Genomic DNA, 21,749 nt, shown 5'->3' with positions numbered 1-21,749 from the left:
AGTGCCCGACCTCACTAATGCTCGTGGCTGAATGGAAGCAAGTCCCCAAAGCAATGTTCCAACATCTAGTGGAAAGCCTTCCCAGAAGAGTGGAGGCTGTTATAGCAAAGGGGGAGACCAACTCCATACTAATGCCAATGATTTAGAAATTAAATGTTTGTTTGATGAGCAGGTGTCCCCACATACTTTTGGTCATGTAGTAATGGGATATATGAAATAACTTGGTACACTAATAGTCAAAAGTGTGGACACACCTACTCATTCCAGGGAATTATATTTTTACTTTGTAGAACAGTGAAGACATCAAAACTGTGAAATAACATATGGAATCATGTATATTTTATATTTGAGATTCTTCAAAGTAGCCACCCGTTGCCTTGACAGATTTGCACATTCTTGGCATTCTCTCAACCAGCTTCATGTGGTAGTTACCTGGAATGCCTTTCAATAAACAGGTGTGCCTCGTTAAGTTAATTTGTGGCATTTCCTTCTTAATGCGTTTGAGCCAATCAGTTGTGTTGTGACAAGGTAGAGGTGATACAGAAGATAACCCTATTTGGTAAAAGACCAAGTCCATATTATGGCAAAAACAGCTCAAATAAGCAAAGAGAAATGACAGTCCATCATTACTTTAAGACATGAAGGTCAGTCAATGCGGAACATTTCAAGAACTTTGAAAGTTTCTTCAAGTGCAGTCACAAAAACCCTCAAGCTCTGTGATGAAACTGGCTCTCATGAAGACTGTCACAAGGGAGACCCAGAGTTACCTCTGCTGCAGAGGATACGTTCATTAGAATTACCAGCCTCAGAAATTGCAGCCCAAATAAATGCTTCAGAGTTCAAGTAACAGACACAACAACAACTGTTCAGAGGAGACAGCGTGAATTAGGCCTTCATGGTTGAATTGCTGCAAAGAAACCACTACTAAAGGACACCAATAAGAGACTTGTTTGGGCCAAGGAATACATGCAATGGACATTAGACCAGAGGAACTCTGTCATTTGGTCTGATGAGTCCAAATTTTTGATTCCAACCACTGTCTTTGAGAAACAGAGTAAGTGAATGGATGATCACTGCATGCGTGGTTTCAACTGTGAAGCATGGAGGTGGTGGTGTGGGGTTGCTTTGCTGGTTACACTGTCTGATTTATTTAGAATTCAAGGCACACTTAACCAGCATGGCTACCACAGCATTCTGCAGCGATATACCATTGCATCTGGTTTGGGCTTAGTGGGACTAACATTTGTTTTTCAACAGGACAATGACCCAACACACCTCCAGGCTGTGTAAGGGCTAGTTGACCAAGAAGGAAAGGGATGGAGTGCTGCAGATGACCTGGCCTCCACAATCACCTGACCTCAACCCAATTGGGATGGTTTTGGATTAGTTGGACCGCAGAGTGAAGGAAAAGCAGCCAACAAGTGCTCAGCATATATGGGAACTCCTTCAAAACTGTTGGAAAAGCATTCCTCATGAAGTTGGTTGGGAGAATGCCAAGAGTGTGCAAAGCTGTCATCAAGGCAAAGGGTGTCTACTTTGAATAATCTAAAATATATTTTGATTTGTTTAACACTTTATTGGTTACTACTTGATTCCCTATGTGATATTTCATTGTTTTGGTTTATTTACTATTGTTCTACAATGTAGAAAATAGTAAAAATAAAGAAACCCTTGAATGAGTAGGTGTTCAAACTTTTGACTGGCACTAATATATATATATCCAAATTAAATCTAAAGGAAAGGGGAAAAATAAAGATAAATCGTGGTTGATTAGACATAGCCGGGTTGTTAATGGTAGCAGGTGGTATCCAAGCCCTCTGACATAGTTGGTGGGTGTCTAAGGCTCTCCCATGGAGGAGCTGACTGAGTCCTGGGGGGTAGCTGCTGCCTGCTGGGAGCTGTAGTCTTGCCCCTGGGGACCCACAGAAGAGTCATGCCCATGGGGGGCCTGCTGCATGGGGGGCTGCCCGGGGAAGTCTCTGGGGCCACTGTGAGGAGGGTATGGGGCCGCTCCTGGGGGCAGGTGCTGGGGTGGGATGGAGTGATCACGTGGTCCGTAGTGCATGTAGGGACGTGGTGGTCCCATGGGTCGGGCCATAGGGGGGCCGCCGCGAACACCTGGGGAGAGCGAGAGCAAACATGAGAAAGTGAAAAGCAATAATATAATATCCTAGAACAAAAATTACATTATCACTACTACGTTACTCTACACAACTGAAATAACAATAGCAAAGAAAGTCAACTTGAGGTTAAAAAATAAAACAAATGGGTCGCCGAATTCAACACCTACCGAATGGGGGAGGCACTGGTCCATAGTGAGGTGGAGGAGGGCCCCGGTGGTGTGGGGGGCCGTAGGCACCAGGAGGTGGAGGCCGCTGTCCGGGTGGCATCATGGGGCCAGGTGGGTGTCCATTAGGTGGTGGGGGTCCGGGAGGCATCATGCCTGGGTGTCCGTTGGCTGGTCGGTACATGGGAGGCATGAAGGGTGAGGGAGGAGGGATGTGGTGGGGCCCAGGGCCAGGAGGACGGTAGCAGAGTCCGGAGGGATGGCTGATTACTGGTCTGAGGGGGCCGGGGCCTGAGTCGGGGGGGGAGCTGATAGGAGAGACCAGGAGGGAGCCAGGGCCCCGAGGTCCTGAGTTCTGGAGGAACCACCAATAAACACCATTACAAACCTAGAAGTCTTAAAGAGGAGATGTAGGTTGGTGGTGCCTGTAGCCCTGTTGCTGGCACCACCCGTGAGCTCCTTTCAAAACAGTTTCGTTAGAACAAAACACAATCATGCACATGTCAGAAAAAACTTCGATATCCCACAATAGTAAGGTAAGTTATGCAGTTCCCAACAACAAATCACACGACAAATTTCCAATCACCGTGAATCACCGTGATTTCGGGAATCAGGACCTTTCCACAAAGCATTAACCTCAAAACACACAGCTTTTAACGATAACACAATTCACATCATGCAGTTGTGCTTTAATTATGGCTTTGTAGAACAGTGTCACCACATTTCATTCAGTGGGGGTGGTGTTGTAATGTAAAGAACTGATAAGGCAAGTAACCACGCATGTGAAAATCCAGCCAGCAACATTCAAGTAACTGTTCAGTGTCTCCAGATTTCAATGAAATGACCGATAATTACAATATGAGTGAAATAGTTTTCCCTTCCAAAAAAAATTGTCATTAAGCATGTTAAATATACGCTTTTCTGTGTGGAATTGTGTGGGCGTATACCGGTAATAAAAAATATTGTGAGTAGACTGCTGATTGGCCAGCTCATCCTCCTCAGGAGGATGACATCATCCTCTGAGGAAATAGCACGCATTTTTTAAATGGTCGGTTTGAGATACAAATATGTTTTTTTCCCCCCCAATTTATACTTTGGCCACAAACATGAGTATAGGATGAGTCAACATAATTTGGGTATGAGTTAACAGAATGATTTTCACTGGACAGTTACTGTTAAGTCTGACAAACCTTGCGAGGCCACAAGCCCACTGCCTGCCACTGATCCATGGCTGAGGTAAGCATGCTCACATATCCACATCCCTTCCACCGTGCCTCAGCCTCCTACATAATACTCACTGCCTCTGGGTTCTCTGTGGAGGCCTGGGCCTCAGCCTGTGGTGGAGCGGTCTGCTTTAGAGCAAACACACCCACATGTTGAATGGAGTAACAGGGGGGGGGGGGGGGGGGGGGGGGAGGAGAGATGCACATAAGACTAAGGACTCGAGGTGCCTCAATGAAACTTTTCTTTGCTAGTTCCATTTTGTCCATTTTCCATTCCTGACTTTGTAACGTAATAAGGAAAGAAGTTGTGGACATTGTCACAAATTGACTGAAAACTCACCGAGCTGTCCAGACTGCTTGGAGAGGATGTCCGTGGTGCAATGGTGTCTAAAGGTGATGCAAAGAGCAGATTGATTAAAGGAAATACAGCTAGGATAGAGACATTCACACATGCCAACCCTGTCCAACTTTTTAGAGTACCAGACACTCACGGCAAAGTGGAGATTCAACTTGCGCGCCGAATTGAGGTTCTTTCATCCCGCACGCTCATGCTGTTTGTGAGTCTGATCACAATTATAGAATTGTACCAAATCAAGTCTATAAAAGGTTGGAATACTTTCTTTCTTGACAGCAATCTATTTATACATATGGTAAAAGTCACTAACAAGATCTAATGAGAAAGAACAAAGGCCTTTATTCTGGGATTTTTTAAAGTTATTTGTTTCGGTACAAAATCTACAAATGCGAACTGCTGCCACTTTAGAGCCCACTGAATGTCCATCTTATGTTGGCTAACGTTAGCTTGAAACAATTAGTGTTCACCTTTCCACACGGAGTCGAAAAGGGATTTGTCCATGTGTTTAGGTACATCTGACAGCCGGCAAACTCAGCATCACAACAAACAGGAGGGGCAGACACGGGTTAGCTACGTCCAATAATGATGTATTAATCTCCATGTCTGTTGACACAAACTCCGCACATGTCTGTGTGTTGCAGCCCGAGAACCAGGATGTTAAATTTATGGGGCGACAGGGTAGCCTAGTGGTTAGAGCATTGGACTAATAACCGGAAGGTTGCAAGTTCAAACCCCGAGCTGACAAGGTACAAATCTGTCGCTCTGCCCCTGAACAGGCAGTTAACCCACTGTTCCTAGGCAGTCATTGAAAATAAGAATTTGTTCTTAACTGACTTGCCTAGTTAAATAAAAAGGTTTTTTAAAAAAAAAAAAAAAAAAAACTCTACTTTTAACTCGGATCTCGAACATGGATAGAGAATTGCATAGTTGGTATGCAAAATGCATGCATGTTGGCAGGTCTGGATATTGGATCATAGGGAATAATACTGAATCAACCTTCACTGACAAATAAATCATCCCTACCAGGTCTGGCAGCCACTGGGTGTTTGTGGTCAGGGGGGTAACGACCGTGAGGGTCAGATGGAGGTCGTGGTCCTGTTGAACACAAAATACACGGTCATACATCATCCTACCAAGGCTAATGTTAACACTGCCATATTCTCTGACCTCAGCTCTCCTGGGTGTCATTAGGCACCTGACTCTACACCACTGTGGTTCACGTTACTGCTTTATGCTACCAGCTATTTATAGCAGTGTCTGGTCTATTTGCAGTCTGTCGAAAATGTTTGGCCATATACTGGTAGGATTATTCCACAACTAGAACACTTGTGAATCAGTATTAATATCACATGGCTGAAGAACAACTGGATTGTACAGAGTTCCACAAGGGATCACAATGGCCAAGGCTTCTGTAACCTGACTATCCCAAGGACATGCCCCTCACATATGACCTCCCAGCAGCTGAGCACCACCAAGACACCAACATAGTACAGAAAAAGCAGGAGGAATGCATGAGAAGGACGGTGAAAGATAGAGGCAAGGGGACATTCTGGACCACCTGGACACGCAAACCCGGTTGAAAAAGATGGGTACGGCGGTAGGTATGGGGAGAAAAGATGGCAGTGAGAGAGAGGAAAGCATGTCACAAGAAAATCTAAATGTAAACAGGAAGTAATCAGAAGATAAGAAGAATAAGTGATCAGACGTGGAAACCAACTAGGTACAGGATGAGAGCAGTAGGAAGAAAAAGGAGACATGATTGAAACAGAACAGGGGATATAAAGGAAGGTGAAAAGGTTAGAAGGGATTTCATTGGCTGAGAGACGGTACTGCTTGGCCAATCACCAGGGCCGAGGCTGTCCGGGGAAGGGTTCTGGAGACTCACCGTAGGGCTCGTTCCGTCTCCCCACAGGGGCAGAGGGGGGTCGCCCAGGACCCTCCATCATGAGAGGGGGGGACGGGGCACCTCCGCTCACGGGCGAGGGCCCGTACGAGTCACCTGTTTAAACCAAACCATTTAAAATGATGAACACCCAACCAACAGCACACAGCCAAATATTGTGGTCAGTCTCTCCACATTGGTCCAGCTTCAAGGAATAGGCGTCAAATCAACAACACAACTCCACATATTTCCGATGGTAAAGCTCCAACAGCAGATGGGTTATCCAATAGTCAAAAACAAAGTACAAGAACTCATCTGAAACGCAATCACAGCTATTATCCAACCAACAATAGAATAGAGACAAACCAACGGGGACTCAAAGAACACAGGGGTCTGTTCAGGAAGGTGCAACATGACAGAATATTCAGATATAAACATATGATGTAGAGCATGTATCCATCTCTGTCCTCAAGAATAGAGAGTCATTTCAGATCCATCTGCAAAACGCAATGAGCTCCAAAAGTATTGGGACAGTGACACATTTTGGGTTGTTTTGGCTCTGTACTCCAGAACTTTGGATTTGAAATGATACAATGATAGCTGTGTTTGAATACCCAAACGAACATACTGTATACTACATACTATTAGTTCATCTTAGTATAGTGTAAACAAACAGTATCCTTCCAGTTGAGTGTATTAACGCTTCACCTGTCTACCGGAAGTAGATGCTGTTGCTATGCAACTTCATGCTAGCATAACAAATTACTAGCTAGACATGTTACGACGTCATTAACAATGTGCATTGAGAACACACAACAACTATTCCACTTAGCTATGCTAAGAATGACGTGAACAATCAAGTCAATACACATTGGGTAGTTAGTTAGATAGCGTATAGTTTATATACTGGCAAGTTTGATGTATTAGTAGCCAACTAAAGTTAGGTAGCTAACATACCGGTACATTCAAGCAACTGCTGTAATAGCACTGTGACAACTGCTGATGGAAAAAGGGCTTTATAAATAAATGAGATTTAATGACATGTTATGCGGTTCGTAAGGCTAGCGTAGCTAACAACTTGTCAGCAAACATGTAACGTAACTTATTTGAAAAGTCATTACATTGCTCAACATTTGAATTAATTTGTATCCGCTGTCGGACTATGGCTGCGTATTTTCCGCTATTTTCTTCAAATCTTATGTTGTGAAGCCACGGCCATTTTATGAAGAATTGCATTATGGGCCCTAAAAACACAGAAAGAGTGTCCACTCGCCAAAATACGAAGTATACAAGTAATGTAGTACGACATCAGGGAAGCTTTGGCATACTAACTACAGTATATCCATACTATGACCATACTACATACTAAATTTATGTCACAAATAGTACAGTTAGTATGAGTATTCAAACACGGCTAATTACTATGAGGTGCAGACTATCAGCTTTACTTTGAGGGTATTTTTATCCATAATCAGTTGAACAGTTTAGAAATTACAGCACTTGTTGTACATAATCCTCCCACTTTATGGGACCAAAAGTATTGAGACAAATACACTTGTGTATTAAAGCAGTAAAGTTAAGTATTTGGTCCCATATTCATTGCACGCAATGACTACAAATATGTTGGATGCATTTTCTGTTTGTTTTGGTTGCGTTTGAGATTATTTTGTGCCCAATAGAAACAAATGGTAAATAATGTGTCATTTGAGTACATTTCATTGTAAATAAGAATAGAATATGTTTCTAAAAAAACTTCTAAATGAATGTGGATGCTACTATGATTAGGTAAAATGCTGAATGAATAGTGACTGAGAAAGTTGGGCATAAATATCATACCACCTCAAATGCTAACCTCCCCTGTTATTGAAATGGTGAGAGGTTAGCATGTCTATGTCTCTAACGTTCGCATTCATTATTCATTCAGGACTATCCGTAACCATGGTAGCTATCCGTAACCACATTAATGAATGTGTTTAGAAACATTATATTAAATATTACAATAAAAATGACTCGAATGACACAATACATGATTTACCATTAATTTCTATTGGGCACAAAATAATTTGAAACATCCAAAATAAACAGCAAATGCATCCAACAACTTTGTAGAGTCAAAACCTTGATGTAGTCATTGTGTGCCACAAATATGGGATCAAATAATACAAACTTTTGACTCCTTTAATAAACTTAAGTTAATTTATCCCAATACCTTTGGTCTCCTAAAATGGTACTGTAATTTCTAAACGGTTCACCCAATATGGATGAAAATACCCTCAAATGAACGCTGACAGTCTGCACTTTAACATCGTAGTCAAGTATAATTTCAAATCCAAAGTGCTGGAGTACAGAGCCAAAACAACAACATTGCTACTGTCCCAACACTTTTGGAGCGCACTGCACGTTCAACAATTTGCCTTACTGAATGCACCCCAGATGTGCCAGTCGCCAGCACCTAATAACATTGGGAACTCTGTGGGGATTTGTTCTTACCTCGTCGGAGAGGCATGGGAGCCATCCCAGGGGTGGGTTTGAATAGAGGCCTACGGAGCTCATTCAGCTTGCTGGACATCTCCGTCAGTCTAAGGTGAAAGAGAGAAAGAAATCTAGACTGGTGTCGCTAACCCCATTGGTATTGCCCAACTGAGTTTGCTGTAGCACTCACTTAATACGGAGGTTGGTTGATTCCTTTTTCTCGTCCAACAGAGCTCGCTCTGCGGCGCGTGCAATAACCTGGAGAGATGGAAGAGGTATTTAAAATGTCATGTTTGGGACTAAATTTACCTTATGAAATATTGGTCAAACAGCAGACTTTTATTTTATTTCATTTAAAAAATAAAAATAAATGTAATGTCCTTGTCGTTCTACATGTGTGCAATCAGTGGGGGTTGAGAAATGAGTAGGAGACACATTAACATTGTAACAAGTAAGTTGTACATACCCAGTTCTCATGGGATTTCTGCTCCTGCTCAATGATCTGGGCTTTGTAGGACTTTTCAGTCTGTTTCAGCTCATCCTGGATCTCCTTGATACGCTGCCTGCACACCTTGACCTCCTCCTCGGCCTCCAGGGCCTTGCCGTCCACCTCAGTCAGCCTATCCTCGTTGTTGCGACGCTCAAACTCCTCCTTGGTTAGCTTCCTGTGAGGCGACGAACACAAATCAAATGAAGTTTTACTTAAAGTGCATTCAATAATCTCAATATACTTCACAGAAAAACAATAAAATATGTTTTGAAGAAGGCACATTGAGGAAAAAGTCATTGTTCTTTTTACATGCTGTGGTACCGCTGAGAACAAACCCTACAATGGTATTAATGCATGAACTGAACAGCGTCTAATTCTACTTACTGCTGCAAGGCGTTCTCCTTCTGCTGGTACATCTCTGTGATGATCTCGTTCTTCTGCTGCAGGGTCTTGTACTGGTTCTCCAGGTGGTTCTTATCACTTTTCACCAACAAGATGGCATGCTCCAGCTTCTGGTATTGTTCTGTGGTGATAAGTTGATCGTGTTGAGAGAGAGAGAAAAGGGAGTGATGCATTTCAAATTCTAGCTGCTGGGATATAGTGCTTGACATACCTTCCAGCTCTTTCCTGGCTTTCTCTTCATTCAGCAGCTTGGTCATGAAGCGATCGCGCTCTTCCTCCACAACAGACAGAGTGGTCTGGACCTGTAGAAAGTATTGTATGCCAAGAGTTAGTAAGAGTTGACTCACTTCTTAGTTCTGAATATCATTATTTTGGCTTTCAGATACACAAAAATGTGGGTTTGTTCAAGAAAGGACTCCGTCTTACCCGAGTGACATCCATCATTTGCTTAATGCGGTTTCGGATGACGGTCTGCTTGTCTGAAACAGACCAAACATGACTCTAAATCCAGTTTACCCAGATACACACTGAGGGCTAGCAGATGCCGCCATATAGGCCTAATTTTGCGTTCAGTCTTAACTGCGTCAGGAAGACCAATTCTGATATTTTTCCACTAATTGGTCTTTTGACCAATCACATCAGATCTTTTCAAATCAGCTCTTTTTCAGAGCTGATCTGATTGGTCAAAAGATTGGGCTACCTGTCTAAACAAAGCCTTAGTGGGACAACACTTACATATTTGGCATGTTAATTAGCAAGTTATCAAGTCATTTATGACAAGGTGTCAGGTGAATTACCGTTAGCGGCTTCCCCGTTAGCCACGACGCCTCCTTTCAGGTCGTCGCAGGCCTCGAGGTCTCCCAGGAGGTCAGACAAAACCTGCCAGAGAGGGAGAGAACCACCAATTAATTATACTCTACACTACTCCCCTTGGATCAGTCAACAACTTTAGAACAAATACAAAATCGTAACGTTAGATTTTTTATTTTTTTATAATTTAAAAAAACTCACCTCAACGTTGTGGTCCTTCTGAGCAAGGGAGTCCTCCAGATCTTTCTGGGACTTCTGGTAGACTTTGATCTGCTCGCTCAACTCCCTGTGCTTCTCCTCCCACGAATTGGCAGCGTGGTGCAGCTGGAAGGAGGATATTAGGTCATAAGGACGTTGCTATGCAGGCCCCGCATGGCCAAAGACTGCTGCACCATATGTCACGAGGCTTAAAGTGTGAATCGTTGTTCCGTGTTGGTACTCACCGAGATGTTCTCCTCTCTCAGGGTGGCGATATCCTTCTCCAGAACATGGTGCTGGACATTCCGTGCATCTTCACGGAGCTTGGCTTCTTCCATCAGAATGGTAGCCTGCAGAATCAAAAATGTGTGCTCTATACTGTGCTATATATTAAAAACGGCCATATGCCATTTATATTTGAGTGGTGCAATGTTGATGTTTGCATCTTTGATATGTACCTTTGAGAGAGCCTCCTGAGTCTTCTTTCTGCTCCGCTTCAACTTCTCAATAGTTTTGTCCATTTCTGACATCTATAGGTAAAGATAATGAGCATAATGACTACTATGTTTCTCTGTGCTCCCCATCAAGTTGTTCTATTTAGGCGATTAGCTGGCTAGTAGTAGCAGACTATTTGGTCTGACAAAATCACAATATTACTAGTTCTTAAAATTATGCCTTTATCTAGTTTGAAGACTGTTGAATACCATCTATTAGATGTATTGTCAGGTAGAGATACTTCGAAGGAACAACGTTGATCAATTGGTTGTTAAAAAACCCAGACGAAAACCCCGCCCGACATTTCGGCTTATCGCTCAGCATGACTCACCATATCTTGATGTTTCGCCGCCTTTGTCCGCTCTTCGTCAAAGGATCTGGCGAGCAAGTTCTTTTCCTCGTCCAGGCACTCATTTTGTCTCTCCATCTCTTGCACAAGATTCTGGATAGATATTGAAAGAAAAGGGTGAGACAAACACATTTAAAAAACTATGTAAAACAAAAAAAACAAACAAGTAAACAATAGTCAGCCTGACAATGACGTGTGATCATGAGAATATTTTCCAGAGGCTCACTTTTAATTCTTGGATCTTTTCCAGAGATGAGGTGGCAGATTTCTCAGACAGCTTTTTCTTTTCTTTGAGTTCTTCACCCTGAGGGGAACCCAGTAGAAATATATGATCAAAACATTGTTATGTCACTTAATTCACATTGAACCCAAAGTCTGGATCTTGGTCAGTGAAAAGTCTCAGCAACATACCTGTTGTTGCAGTTCAGCAACCTTCAGGAGTATCTCCTCCTTCTCTTGTTCAAATGTTTTCATCCTGTCTGCCATCTCTTTTTCAGTAGCTAATCAAAAATATATGTTAAGAGTACGAAATGAGACGTGTAAGACATGTAGGCATATATAAATGAGGATTCACTATGCACCATAAATTGCAAAAGAATAAGTAGATGAACCTACTTAGATAGGACTTCCTTTTGACCTGTGAGATGGAAAAGGAAATAGGTCAATACATTGAGGCAAAGTCTCTTCAATAGCAGCATGCCCACCTCGATTGCATAGAATTACATAAAACAATAAAAACAAAAATGATGAAATGTACGATGTCCAATCAAAAATGCTTATTTTGACCAATGGTCCAAACCTATATCATAATCCATTCAAATGTTATTGGAGTTTTTACCCTTGTTGGATGTCAAGATCAAGGTGACTAAATCAATGGAGGCCAGAGGAAAAAAAAGTGGTCAAAAATCTGGAAAAAGGGCACTGTAGGCTGGATGCTGTGTGAGAATTAAGACTAACTGACAGGCTCGTCACTGAACTCGTCATTTTTCTTCTCTAATCCGGAGGACATAAAACAATATAAAGGTAAGATAGATAGATGTTGAGACATGACATGTAGTATTTTTTTTATTTAACGCTTTTCATATTACTGGCTACTCCTGTTATTTTTCGAAGATTTGTCTGAAAAACAAGCATCTCTCTGAAATGTCAATGGAGCACTGAGCGTACTCCAAGCTTTTTACATTTCATTCAGCTTGTGCCAAGTTAATTTTGCGACCTGCGGAAACTACGTTGCAGGAGATGTAAAAATCCATGTAAAGTCCTCAAGTCAATGGGAGAGGCGGCACTGCTCTGCCAACAGAGCTTGGTACTTATTATCAGATGTATTAGTTCACAAAATCCAAGATAATGTTATGTTAGAGAAAAACCCCACTGAATGATTCAGAACATGAAGAATCACTTGTGTCTCGGACACCATATGAAAGTCTGAAAGCAGTGACCGAGCAAAAATGACTTACAGATAGAACACTCCTCCAAAAGAGGAAGAGGAAGCCGATGAACCCGGCACCTGCAGTGGCCAGCACGGGTTCCCAGGACACGCCGTAAAAGTCTGGACCTGGCTTCCATTCCTCTGGCAGGCAGGTGACCATCTGGGGAGAGACACAGGCCCAATCACACAGCGTTCCTTGCTACAGCTCATATTTCAGGTCAAGCAAATAAGTTGGGCAATAGTTGGGCTGAGATGAAGGACAGAGGAAAATAATTTTACTAAACCATCAGGCATTACTGTGTTGTTCAAACTGAGCACCCTCTCAGTCAATGCCAACAGACACTTCTTCAGATCAAATCAAGGTGGGTTCTGAAATAGACCTAGCCTGTAACCCAGTTGTTGATCAAAATCAATAAAGAGGGTAAACCTGCCTTAAGCTTATCTAATCAAAAGGGGATTGACTTGGGGCCCTGCCACTGTCCAACCAGAGACCTTTGCACTATGAACGTGGCATACAGGCCCAACACAGACCATACATCTCAGTCGCTCAGTGAAAATCTTGGACTAGATCAAACAAGCTAAATTAAAACACCACATTGTGGAGTGGATCTAACAAACTAAGGCCAATTTGGATTTAGAGTGCATTATGTGCCCTTTCACCCCGTTAAAGGCGGGCAATAAACAAACAACTACTTAACATAAGGTCTAGCATATAATTAATTATAAACTGGGTGGTTAGAGCCCTGAATGTTGATTGGCTGAAAGCCTTGGTATATCAGACCATATGCCATGGGTATGACAAAACCTTTATTTTTACTGCTCTAATTATGTTGGTAACCAGTTTATAATAGCAATAAGGTACCTCTCGTTTTTTTGTGGTATACTGCCATAAATACCACGGCTAAGGGCTGTATCCAGGCACTCCACTTTGCATTGTACATAAGAACAGCCCTTAGTCATGGTATGGCCATATACCACACCCCCCTCGGGCCTTATTGCTTAATTGTAAAAGGGAATAGGTTAAAGCAACAAAGCAAAATTCAACCGCTCAGAGAAACCCCTCGATCCGAGCCATACATTTACATGAATAATGGTTACTGCTAAAGTCTGGTAAGTGGCCAATTTTTTTTATGAGGAAGAGGACAGTCAACTTTCACTTTGATAACATTGAAACAAACGAGCAATCAAGTGATCCCTTCTAGGCTGAAACTATTGGAGAAATTGTATATGTATTGGACGACAACTAAACCATTACACAAGACTTTGAAGGTGCCAACAAAATTGAGTTGCAATTTAGTTATAGCAAGCCATCCATTTGGTAGACTAAGACTTGGCTAGCTGAAATAGTTATAGCCTCCATAAATGCGCAGTGTCAACACTAACATTAGCCAACTACTTACATATTGAAGTTCCGTTATAAATGAGGCGTAGAAGACGGAGAGTTGATCAGATTCTGGCATCATGGGCAAAGGGGTTGTTACTTCCGAATCCATTGCTACTGAAAGTAGTACTGTTTGATAGCTGAGCTACCTAGCTAGGCTAATATGCAATGCAACTGGCTTGCGGAAATCCGAAATTCCTCGTTTCACAAACCTATCAACGTAGAATACTTGAGGATCCTTCATCGTGGTTGTCTTTGACGACACCGAAGATGACAAGCTGTGCCCATCTAGCTTGGTGAACTAATAGGCTTACTAGCTAACGTTAGCTTGCTGACTGATTCGCCAACAACCTGTCTACTAGTAACGCGTAGATAGCTAGCTATGCATTTAGCTTCCTTTTAGAGATGTGAACGCGATTACTTTCCACGACAAATGCACAAGTAGAAAGAAGGCTTGCACTACGAGCGGCGTTACAAGTATGCCCTACACAATACCAATAAACCGACAGTGGTGGTCACTGAACTTCAGCCTAGACTTCCCTAGAACACGTCAACAAAAAAAGAAGGAAGATCAATAAACCTGGGATATATTCATTCGGTCGATTCTGTTGCAAAATCCCAGTTTCATTACCTACTTTACTGTCTTTGGCAAAACGTTTCTTAAAGGAAACCGTACTAAACGAGGCGGGACCTACTGAATTTGTCCAATAGAAACTCGTTTTAGTTGCAAAATTGTTTTAAATAAAGATTACAGCAGGAAGCAAAGTTTTTCTTACGTTCAGATAGAAAAACGCTCTGTAGAACAAATATACCTCAGACATGTTGAATAATGAATTATTTCTGCTCGATTAATGGATTTCTATCTGCAACGTTCGAGAACGTTTTGCAACTGAACATGGCCCTGCAGAACCTTTGACCTAATGACATCACATCGAGCGTCAAACATTCAAGTGGGAAAAATATTGCTCTGTGCAAAACCAATGTTTAAAATAATAATAAAATAAAGCTAAAAAACAAAACATTTGAAAACTATGCATTGTCGCAGCAATAAGTAGGTGAGATAAAATGCATATGCATACCAGGGTTTCCGTTAGGCTAAAAGCTGGCTTACCGGCTATGAAATAAATAGAAAAGTTGAGAAATAAAATTGTCGCCTGGCCAATTGTCTGGGGAAAGAAAAGAAACAATCCCATTATGAATTAATGCTTTTAGCTATTCATTGATGGAAACCAGTCGATGGAAATACATTTGACTGGTCATGCTTATCGGTCTATAGGTTAATTTGCATAATGTGTAGGCACAGAATATTCCTTATGCATCTCATCACACACATACAGAGTCCTTGAGCGGAAAACCTGTCAGACAGCGCGAGAAAACCAGCATCTCAAACAGCAACGGAAGACAGGCTTCATCAGTGCATCACATACCACTTTGCAATGAGCTGGAGGAAGTAGGCTATGCATTTTGAAAACATATACTTAAATTGTTTGAAACCTGAACATTTTAAGACTTGAGATACGTCTTACCTTGCTTCAAAAGTAGCCTATTAGATCTCTATAAATTTCTAACATATATTTTAATCTCTGTTGCATGAAACTGCTTGCATGTGCGGTGCCCTTTTGACAATGGTGTTTTCCCTCTAACTGCATTTTGGAACGAACACTTGCCCTTATGTTTAGAAATAATAGTTTATCAACATTTTTAGCGAAACGTTCTTATCTATAGCATCACGCATTGCTTTTAAATGTGTATTTTATTTTTACGCCTAGGCCTACTGGTTGACTGAATTTTGGATCCACCTTCCCAGAAGTGTCCAAGAGTCCATTTGGAATAGACTATTTATTTCTCGAATAGCTGACCAATAGTAGAAATGTTAATCTATTCTATCAGTATAGTATTGTTTTAGGCTAGTGATTTTGCTGTTCGTTACTTGTAAATGTATGTTTTGCTAATGGAAACCCTGATGCATACCACACTTGAGGCCTAAGCATTCAATTCTGACAGTCTGAAAAGTTAGTCAATTAATAGGAAGACGAACTCATTCATAGAAGTACATGAAGTAACTTACCATAACAGCATATATTCCAAGGTACTCATAAACCACGGTGACTAGACTACCAGAGAAAATTAACACCGATACGATTGATGAACTACTCTGCTCCTCTTCCTGGAAATCAGAAACAGGGGGCGACTCCAAAGAGCCTGGCAATAAAGGACAAGCAAATTAGGTTAATGTCTGCACAGTTTATCCCTCACAGCAATCTCAAAAGTAGAAGAAGTTGAAAGAGCGCATACCTGAGGAAGGGTGCTCCATGTCAACAAGTCCCATGTCCAAGGTATTTTCCAAAATAGCTTGAGGGCCCCTCTGGATTTCTTCTGGTTGATTGTCTTGGTTTCTGTTAAAATGCCCCACATCCTCCTCAAGACCCATATCCAGATCTGGTCTGTTGTGGCCTTCATGATCAGGCTTCTCCTCAGGTGCTTTAGTCTCTTCACCCGTCACCGTGAGGTTGTCCTCGTTTATGTCCCCCACAGAGTGCAGGAACATCTTTTCTTCCTCTGCATCAGACACGTCCCCATCTTCTCGAATTATTATAGCGGTTCAAACAGTTAGATTGCAATGCATGAAAATGTACTAACTGGCATTGTCAGGGTGTGGTTTTGTGCTATGTCAACAGACTATTTACTTTGTGATACTTCATAGGCATTTCTTAAAGATGTGATCCGCAATAGGGGGAAACAGCGCCACTGGCCACCTCACGACCGTTGTTATTGTTGCCGAGCTGAGGACTATCGTACAGCATGGTAAAAAAAATTGCAGTACATATTTTGCTCTATCGGGCATACAATGAAGTCAGAGAGAAAAATAAAGTGTTTGTTGTTTGCATTAACTTTGTTGTTGTAATATCGCAAATGGACATGGCTGTTTCACCATTATGGATTCCAGCTTTAAATACAACTTCTCATGCAAACCCAATCGCCAGGCATTATTATCATCATGTCATTTGCAACATGACATTTTCCAAATAAATTAATTTAAAAGGTTTTAATCTTCCCATAATCTGACATTAACTGAAGTAAATAAGCAATCTTACCGGTGTCAGGGTGTAGTTGACTGCCCTCTGCCAAGGGAGCACTGTCGCTGGTCATTGAGTACTTCTGATGCAGGGTGAACGCCAACTCTTGGAAGTTGTCCAAGATGGTGGCTTCCACATCAAGCTCACCAGTCTCCTGCTGTACGTCAGCATTCTCCCGGGCATCCAGCATCCTCTCAATCTCATCCAGGATTGGGGTCTCAGAGGCCTCCAAAATGGCCTCCAGCACCTTTTCAATGTCCTCACTGGTGTTTGTCTGTGACATCAGGGCAGCATTCAGCTCCTGCTCCAGGTCAGAGAACAAGAACTCCACCCTGAAGAGGTTCTGAAGACCCAGAATCTTCTGGAAGAGCTTCATATCCTGTTCCTTGAAGTGGTTGCGCAGTAGCGTCAGCCTCAACACATTATCACTGTATTCTGGCTCTTGGCCTGAAAGGGGATCCGGAACTTTGTCTTCAAGTGAGGGTGTATGTGTTTGATCCAACCCTGCGCTTTCTGAATCTTCTATGTCATGCTCCTCAGGTTCTATGTCAATAGCCTCCTCAATTTGGACAACATCCAACTCATCACTAGATACCTCGGTTTCTGTAGCATAATTGGATTGCTCTGACCCAAATTCCGATCTACTTTCTTTGTCCTTATCAGTGTGCTCGGTTTTGGATGAAGACAATGCTGCATTTTCATCCTCTAGCAATTCTTCTTCAATCTCCAAGTTCTCTGGGTCTATCAAATCCTCATTGTCTACAGGGAGTTCTTCATGCCTCTCTTTAACCATTGTGTTTTTAGTTGGATCTGGGACGTTAGGTCCTCTAAATCGTCTGAAAAGCTCTGTACCACCCGGTTTCAATTTATTCTCTACTTGTGAGAAATCTCTTGACTCTTTTTGTATAGGGAGTTCAATAGCTTGTTTCTGCTCTGATACGTTAGTTTTACTATCAAAGTCTGAGAGCAGTTCTGTCTGTGTGACGTGTTTAGGGAATGGGCTTTCATTTACTGTAAGATTCTCTGCTAAAGCCTCCTCAGTATGTTCAAAAGGAATCACCTCATCAGCAGGCGGTATTGAAGGTTCAATGTCACCTTCTTCAGGTTCATCCTCCAACTGCAAAGTCTGGGAATCCACATTAGGCATTTTGACAGCCTCAAGGAAATCAGAGTCTATAGGTTCCTCAAATATGTCCTCGTGTGGCTGTTCTGTTACCTCTGGCTCCTGCTGTGGGTCGTTGGCTAGCAGCTGTATATTCTCCTTGGGTTCTTTTTGTATGGGGAGTTCTTCAACAGCTTGCGTCTGTTCTGAGTCGATAGTATTACTATCAAAGTCTGAGAGCATTTCTGTCTGTGAGACGTGTTTAGGGACTGGGCTTTCATTTACTGTAAGATTCTCTGCTATAGCCTCCTCAGTATGTTCAAAAGGAATCACCTCATCAGCAAGTGGTATTGAAGGTTCAATGTCACCTTCTTCAGGTTCATCCTCCAACTGCAAAGTCTGGGAATCCACATTAGGCATTTTGACAGCCTCAAGGAAATCAGAGTCTATAGGTTCCTCAAAGATGACCTCATGTGGCTGTTCTGTTACCTCTGGCTCCTGCTTTGGGTCGTTGGCTAGCAGCTGTATATTCTCCTTGGGTTCTTCAATTTTGGGAAGCTCCTCTGGTACAATCTCACCTTCGTCGTCATCGTCGTCGTCGTCCTCTTCCTCTGAACCTGTAACATGAGCTGTTCTTTCCCCACCACTGACAATGTTAAAAACTGTATCGCCTAATGAAGACCATAGGTTCTTGTCCTTGGAGTCCTGTTTTTCAGCTGTCTCTGGTGGACTCTCTTCCTCATCTGTCTGATCAGATTCAAAATGGCCTGGATCTTTATCCTCTAAAACCTCTTCTAAAACCTTATCAATGTCTTCGTGTTCTAAATTAGAATGTTCTTCAGAAAAAGCCAGCAATGGAGTTTCCCTAAGATGATAATCACTTTTGTCATCCTGCTGATATTCAAACTCTTCACTTCCCTCGTCCTCCTCGTCATATGGAGTCACCTTCCTAGTTTCCTCGTCATCGGAGGTGACAGCATCAAAAGTTGTTCCAAGTGTAGTTTTCAACTGAGGGACAGGTCTGCCTTCTGAAAAACCATCTGGCGCATTCTCCAACTCAGGATCATCTTTGGATAGAGGTTCTGAAAGGCTTTCTTTAGTCTCACCTTGCTCTGGTTCAACAACACTGTCCGGCACAGAGTCCTCGGTCGTCAGCTGATATTTCTGAAGGTCATCTTTGATCCTCTCAGCTGTGGGCTCAACTACTGTGTTAGATTCAACTCCTTTTGCGTCAAGAGTTTCAATTTCAGGCTGAGGTAGAGAGGACTCTAAAGGATCAAAATGGCCTGGATCTTTATCCTCTGGAAACTCCTCTAAAACCTCTTCTAAAACCTTATCAATGTCCTCAGGAACATCACTATCAACATCATTGTTTTCTAACAGAGTCACTTCAGGTGGAGGCTCATCCACTTCCACTGTGGTGCTCTCTGCACTTTTGTTTCGGTCTAAAGTCTCTGTGGTTCCTTGTACAGACTTGTCTTGGTCCGTTAACAATAAGGAGGAGACTAACAGTGACTCAATGTCATAACTGTCAAACTTATCGTGTCCGGTGTCAAAACAAACAAAGTCGGTTTCCTGAAAAGAAAAAATAACCTTGTTTGAGTCATACTACCATTTCAGAAAGTACAGGCATTTCAGAATTTCTTAATAATGCATTGGAAATAAAATAAATACAAGTTATTTTCTTACCTGAGCAGGAATCTCCAATTCTTTTTCAGTGTATATGTGATTGATTGCGAGTTGGTCCTTATGGAAGTAACCAAAGCGGCTACCAACCTAATTGTAAGAAATGGAAACAAAACAAAGAATGAAACAATGTTAACATTGCAGTCTAGAATGTTTTGTTATCACATGATTAAATATTAACTCATACTTACAGTTCCCGCCCATATATCTGTCCTTCTGCCTGAGAGTTTATAGTAGACATATACCGTCTCTCCTTTTTTAAAAGACAGGAACCGACAGTCTGGTCCAGTGAAATCACTTGATGCTTTCCCCCGGCACAGGAGCACTGTGGAGAGGAAGGATTCACAGATCAGTTGTTGTGGGAATGTCACCCACACCAAACATCTCATCCAATGACCCAGCCATGGACCGTCTTTGGGCGTCCACCTTTAGTGCCCCATGTGTAAATACACATCCCTAAGGTAAACCTTGCTTAATCTAATCTGTTTACACTTTACAGTGAGTATCAAGGGTTCAATGAAACAGCTATGGCAGATGCAAAAAGTCAAGAACTTGCAGGCAGAGGGGGTTAATGACGTGTTTTTTTATGTCAACAATAGCTAAGCCTATACACCATCTTGCAATTGAGCTAGTCACAGTGAAATTGGCTATTTGCTTCCTAAAAGCCAACACATAATTAAACGGTCCCTAAAGATGATAATACTAAAGTAAAAATGGCTTTATAAGTACATTTGATTGACTTAGGGAGCTAGTTGATTACAATAACTTAGCCTACCATACACACAACATAGATGTGTTCGCTAACCAAGGACACTGCCAGCTATGTTGTGTAGTCCACACTGGTGAACATTGCCCATGAAGCACTGGGGCCTTCGGTGGCTTTGATTTCAATAAAATATGTAGGCCGAAAGCTTGTTTACATGGTACAAGCTACTACAGAAAACAGAGTTGAGGTAACGTTAACTAGCTCCAGAATTAGGCAACTAGCCAGCAGTAGCCAACCCAGGATTCGGCTACAACCAAACAAGCCAGGTTTCTAGCTATATTTAGTAATAATACGTTACTCGTCTCGTGCTGATAAGAATACTAATGACAGTACTTTTATCTAGGTTAGCCGAGTTCATCCCTTTGAAATGGCAACAGGTCAAAGATAACGCCGGTTTATTAGCTAGCTAGCTGCTACGTTACACTGGAATGAGGTGGGGAGAGTGCATTTAACGATCGATGGAAGCATCATTCCTGAAAGTTCGCGTGAGCTAAACGCCAAGTACTTACTACTGCATTCTTCGTCAGCACATCGTTTGAAGTCGGAGAATCTCCTTTCGGTGGCGGCATTGGATATGAAATTAATAATAAATAAAAGTAAAATGTATACATGAGATACATTTACAGCCATGTCGTCAGTTGGGCTATCTGGTTCTGCTCGAGCATGAGCAGATGAAGCCGACACGTCAGCAAATCCAAGGCTGGTGCAATTTGCAGGATGTTGATCGTGGAGTCAAATATCAAAATATGGGCGGACAATGACAAATATTAAAGAGCAAGGCCATAGAACCAGAATATAATCTTCATTTGAATCGCATACGTTCTGATTCGGGTTTAGTACGTCTTTGTTGGATACACCTCAAACATTCAAAGCCCAGCACATTAAAGCCTGTTTGTGGTCGCAATTTCCTTTTCCCCATTCAATTTGCCAATCTGACTACAGCAGATGTATTATGACACCTCAAAAGATGTGTGTGGTGTACACGTGCATTGTTTTTCCAGGGGTACCCTAACAAACAAAACAAATAAAGAGAGAATATGATACTGAATCTCTCGCAGCCTCATGGTGGTTAGGCTATCCTTTCTGCATGGCTACCTTTCTGTATGAGAGCGTGGTGCATTCCGGTTCTCAAAATAGTAGGTTCAGGGTAGCCCGGCAGGGCTCCCATTTGGTGTGTGTGTGTGTCTTTCTGCCTATTCTTACAGCCCATAAAAGTGACGTTGGCTAACTGGGCTGCTCCATTCAACATTCAGAGTAAATATCTCCCCTAGGTATTGACATTATTGTTTTAAAATGGATCTCTATTTCACTCCCATAAATAATATCTTTCCCAGCTCTATTTGAG

The 21,749-nt window shown here is 42.1% G+C and overlaps 1 protein-coding gene across 5 annotated transcripts; it reads right to left on the bottom strand.

Annotated features, from left to right (window-relative positions):
- Positions 1–1,599: 1,599 nt before the first annotated feature.
- On the bottom strand, positions 1,600–21,468 carry LOC110529424 (transport and Golgi organization protein 1 homolog). 5 transcript variants are annotated; one of them, XM_021611581.2, is made up of 27 exons: positions 20,914–21,463; positions 19,830–19,963; positions 19,642–19,728; positions 16,869–19,527; positions 16,069–16,353; positions 15,842–15,975; positions 12,421–12,552; positions 11,579–11,600; positions 11,375–11,463; positions 11,190–11,267; positions 10,946–11,056; positions 10,578–10,649; positions 10,365–10,469; positions 10,123–10,245; positions 9,909–9,990; positions 9,538–9,590; positions 9,323–9,413; positions 9,094–9,232; positions 8,686–8,884; positions 8,410–8,477; positions 8,238–8,326; positions 5,751–5,864; positions 4,889–4,960; positions 3,851–3,897; positions 3,586–3,639; positions 2,291–2,642; positions 1,600–2,118 (listed from the first exon to the last, which is right to left on the bottom strand). In XM_021611581.2, exons 1-27 carry the CDS (start codon positions 21,032–21,034, stop codon positions 1,838–1,840), a joined length of 5,793 nt encoding a protein of 1,930 aa, XP_021467256.2. In that variant the 5' UTR covers positions 21,035–21,463; the 3' UTR covers positions 1,600–1,837. The 5 variants fall into 5 exon arrangements, with proteins under 5 accessions (XP_021467256.2, XP_021467257.2, XP_036840703.1 ...); XM_021611582.2 differs by having other exon boundaries at positions 1,808–2,118; positions 3,586–3,636; positions 20,914–21,465; XM_036984808.1 differs by lacking the exon at positions 5,751–5,864 and having other exon boundaries at positions 1,808–2,118; positions 20,914–21,468.
- Positions 21,469–21,749: the final 281 nt, after the last annotated feature.

The sequence above is a fragment of the Oncorhynchus mykiss genome, chromosome 8 (assembly GCF_013265735.2).
Source record: "Oncorhynchus mykiss isolate Arlee chromosome 8, USDA_OmykA_1.1, whole genome shotgun sequence".
NCBI classification, from domain to species: domain Eukaryota; kingdom Metazoa; phylum Chordata; class Actinopteri; order Salmoniformes; family Salmonidae; genus Oncorhynchus; species Oncorhynchus mykiss.
This window is presented reverse-complemented; position numbering and strand designations above follow the sequence as displayed.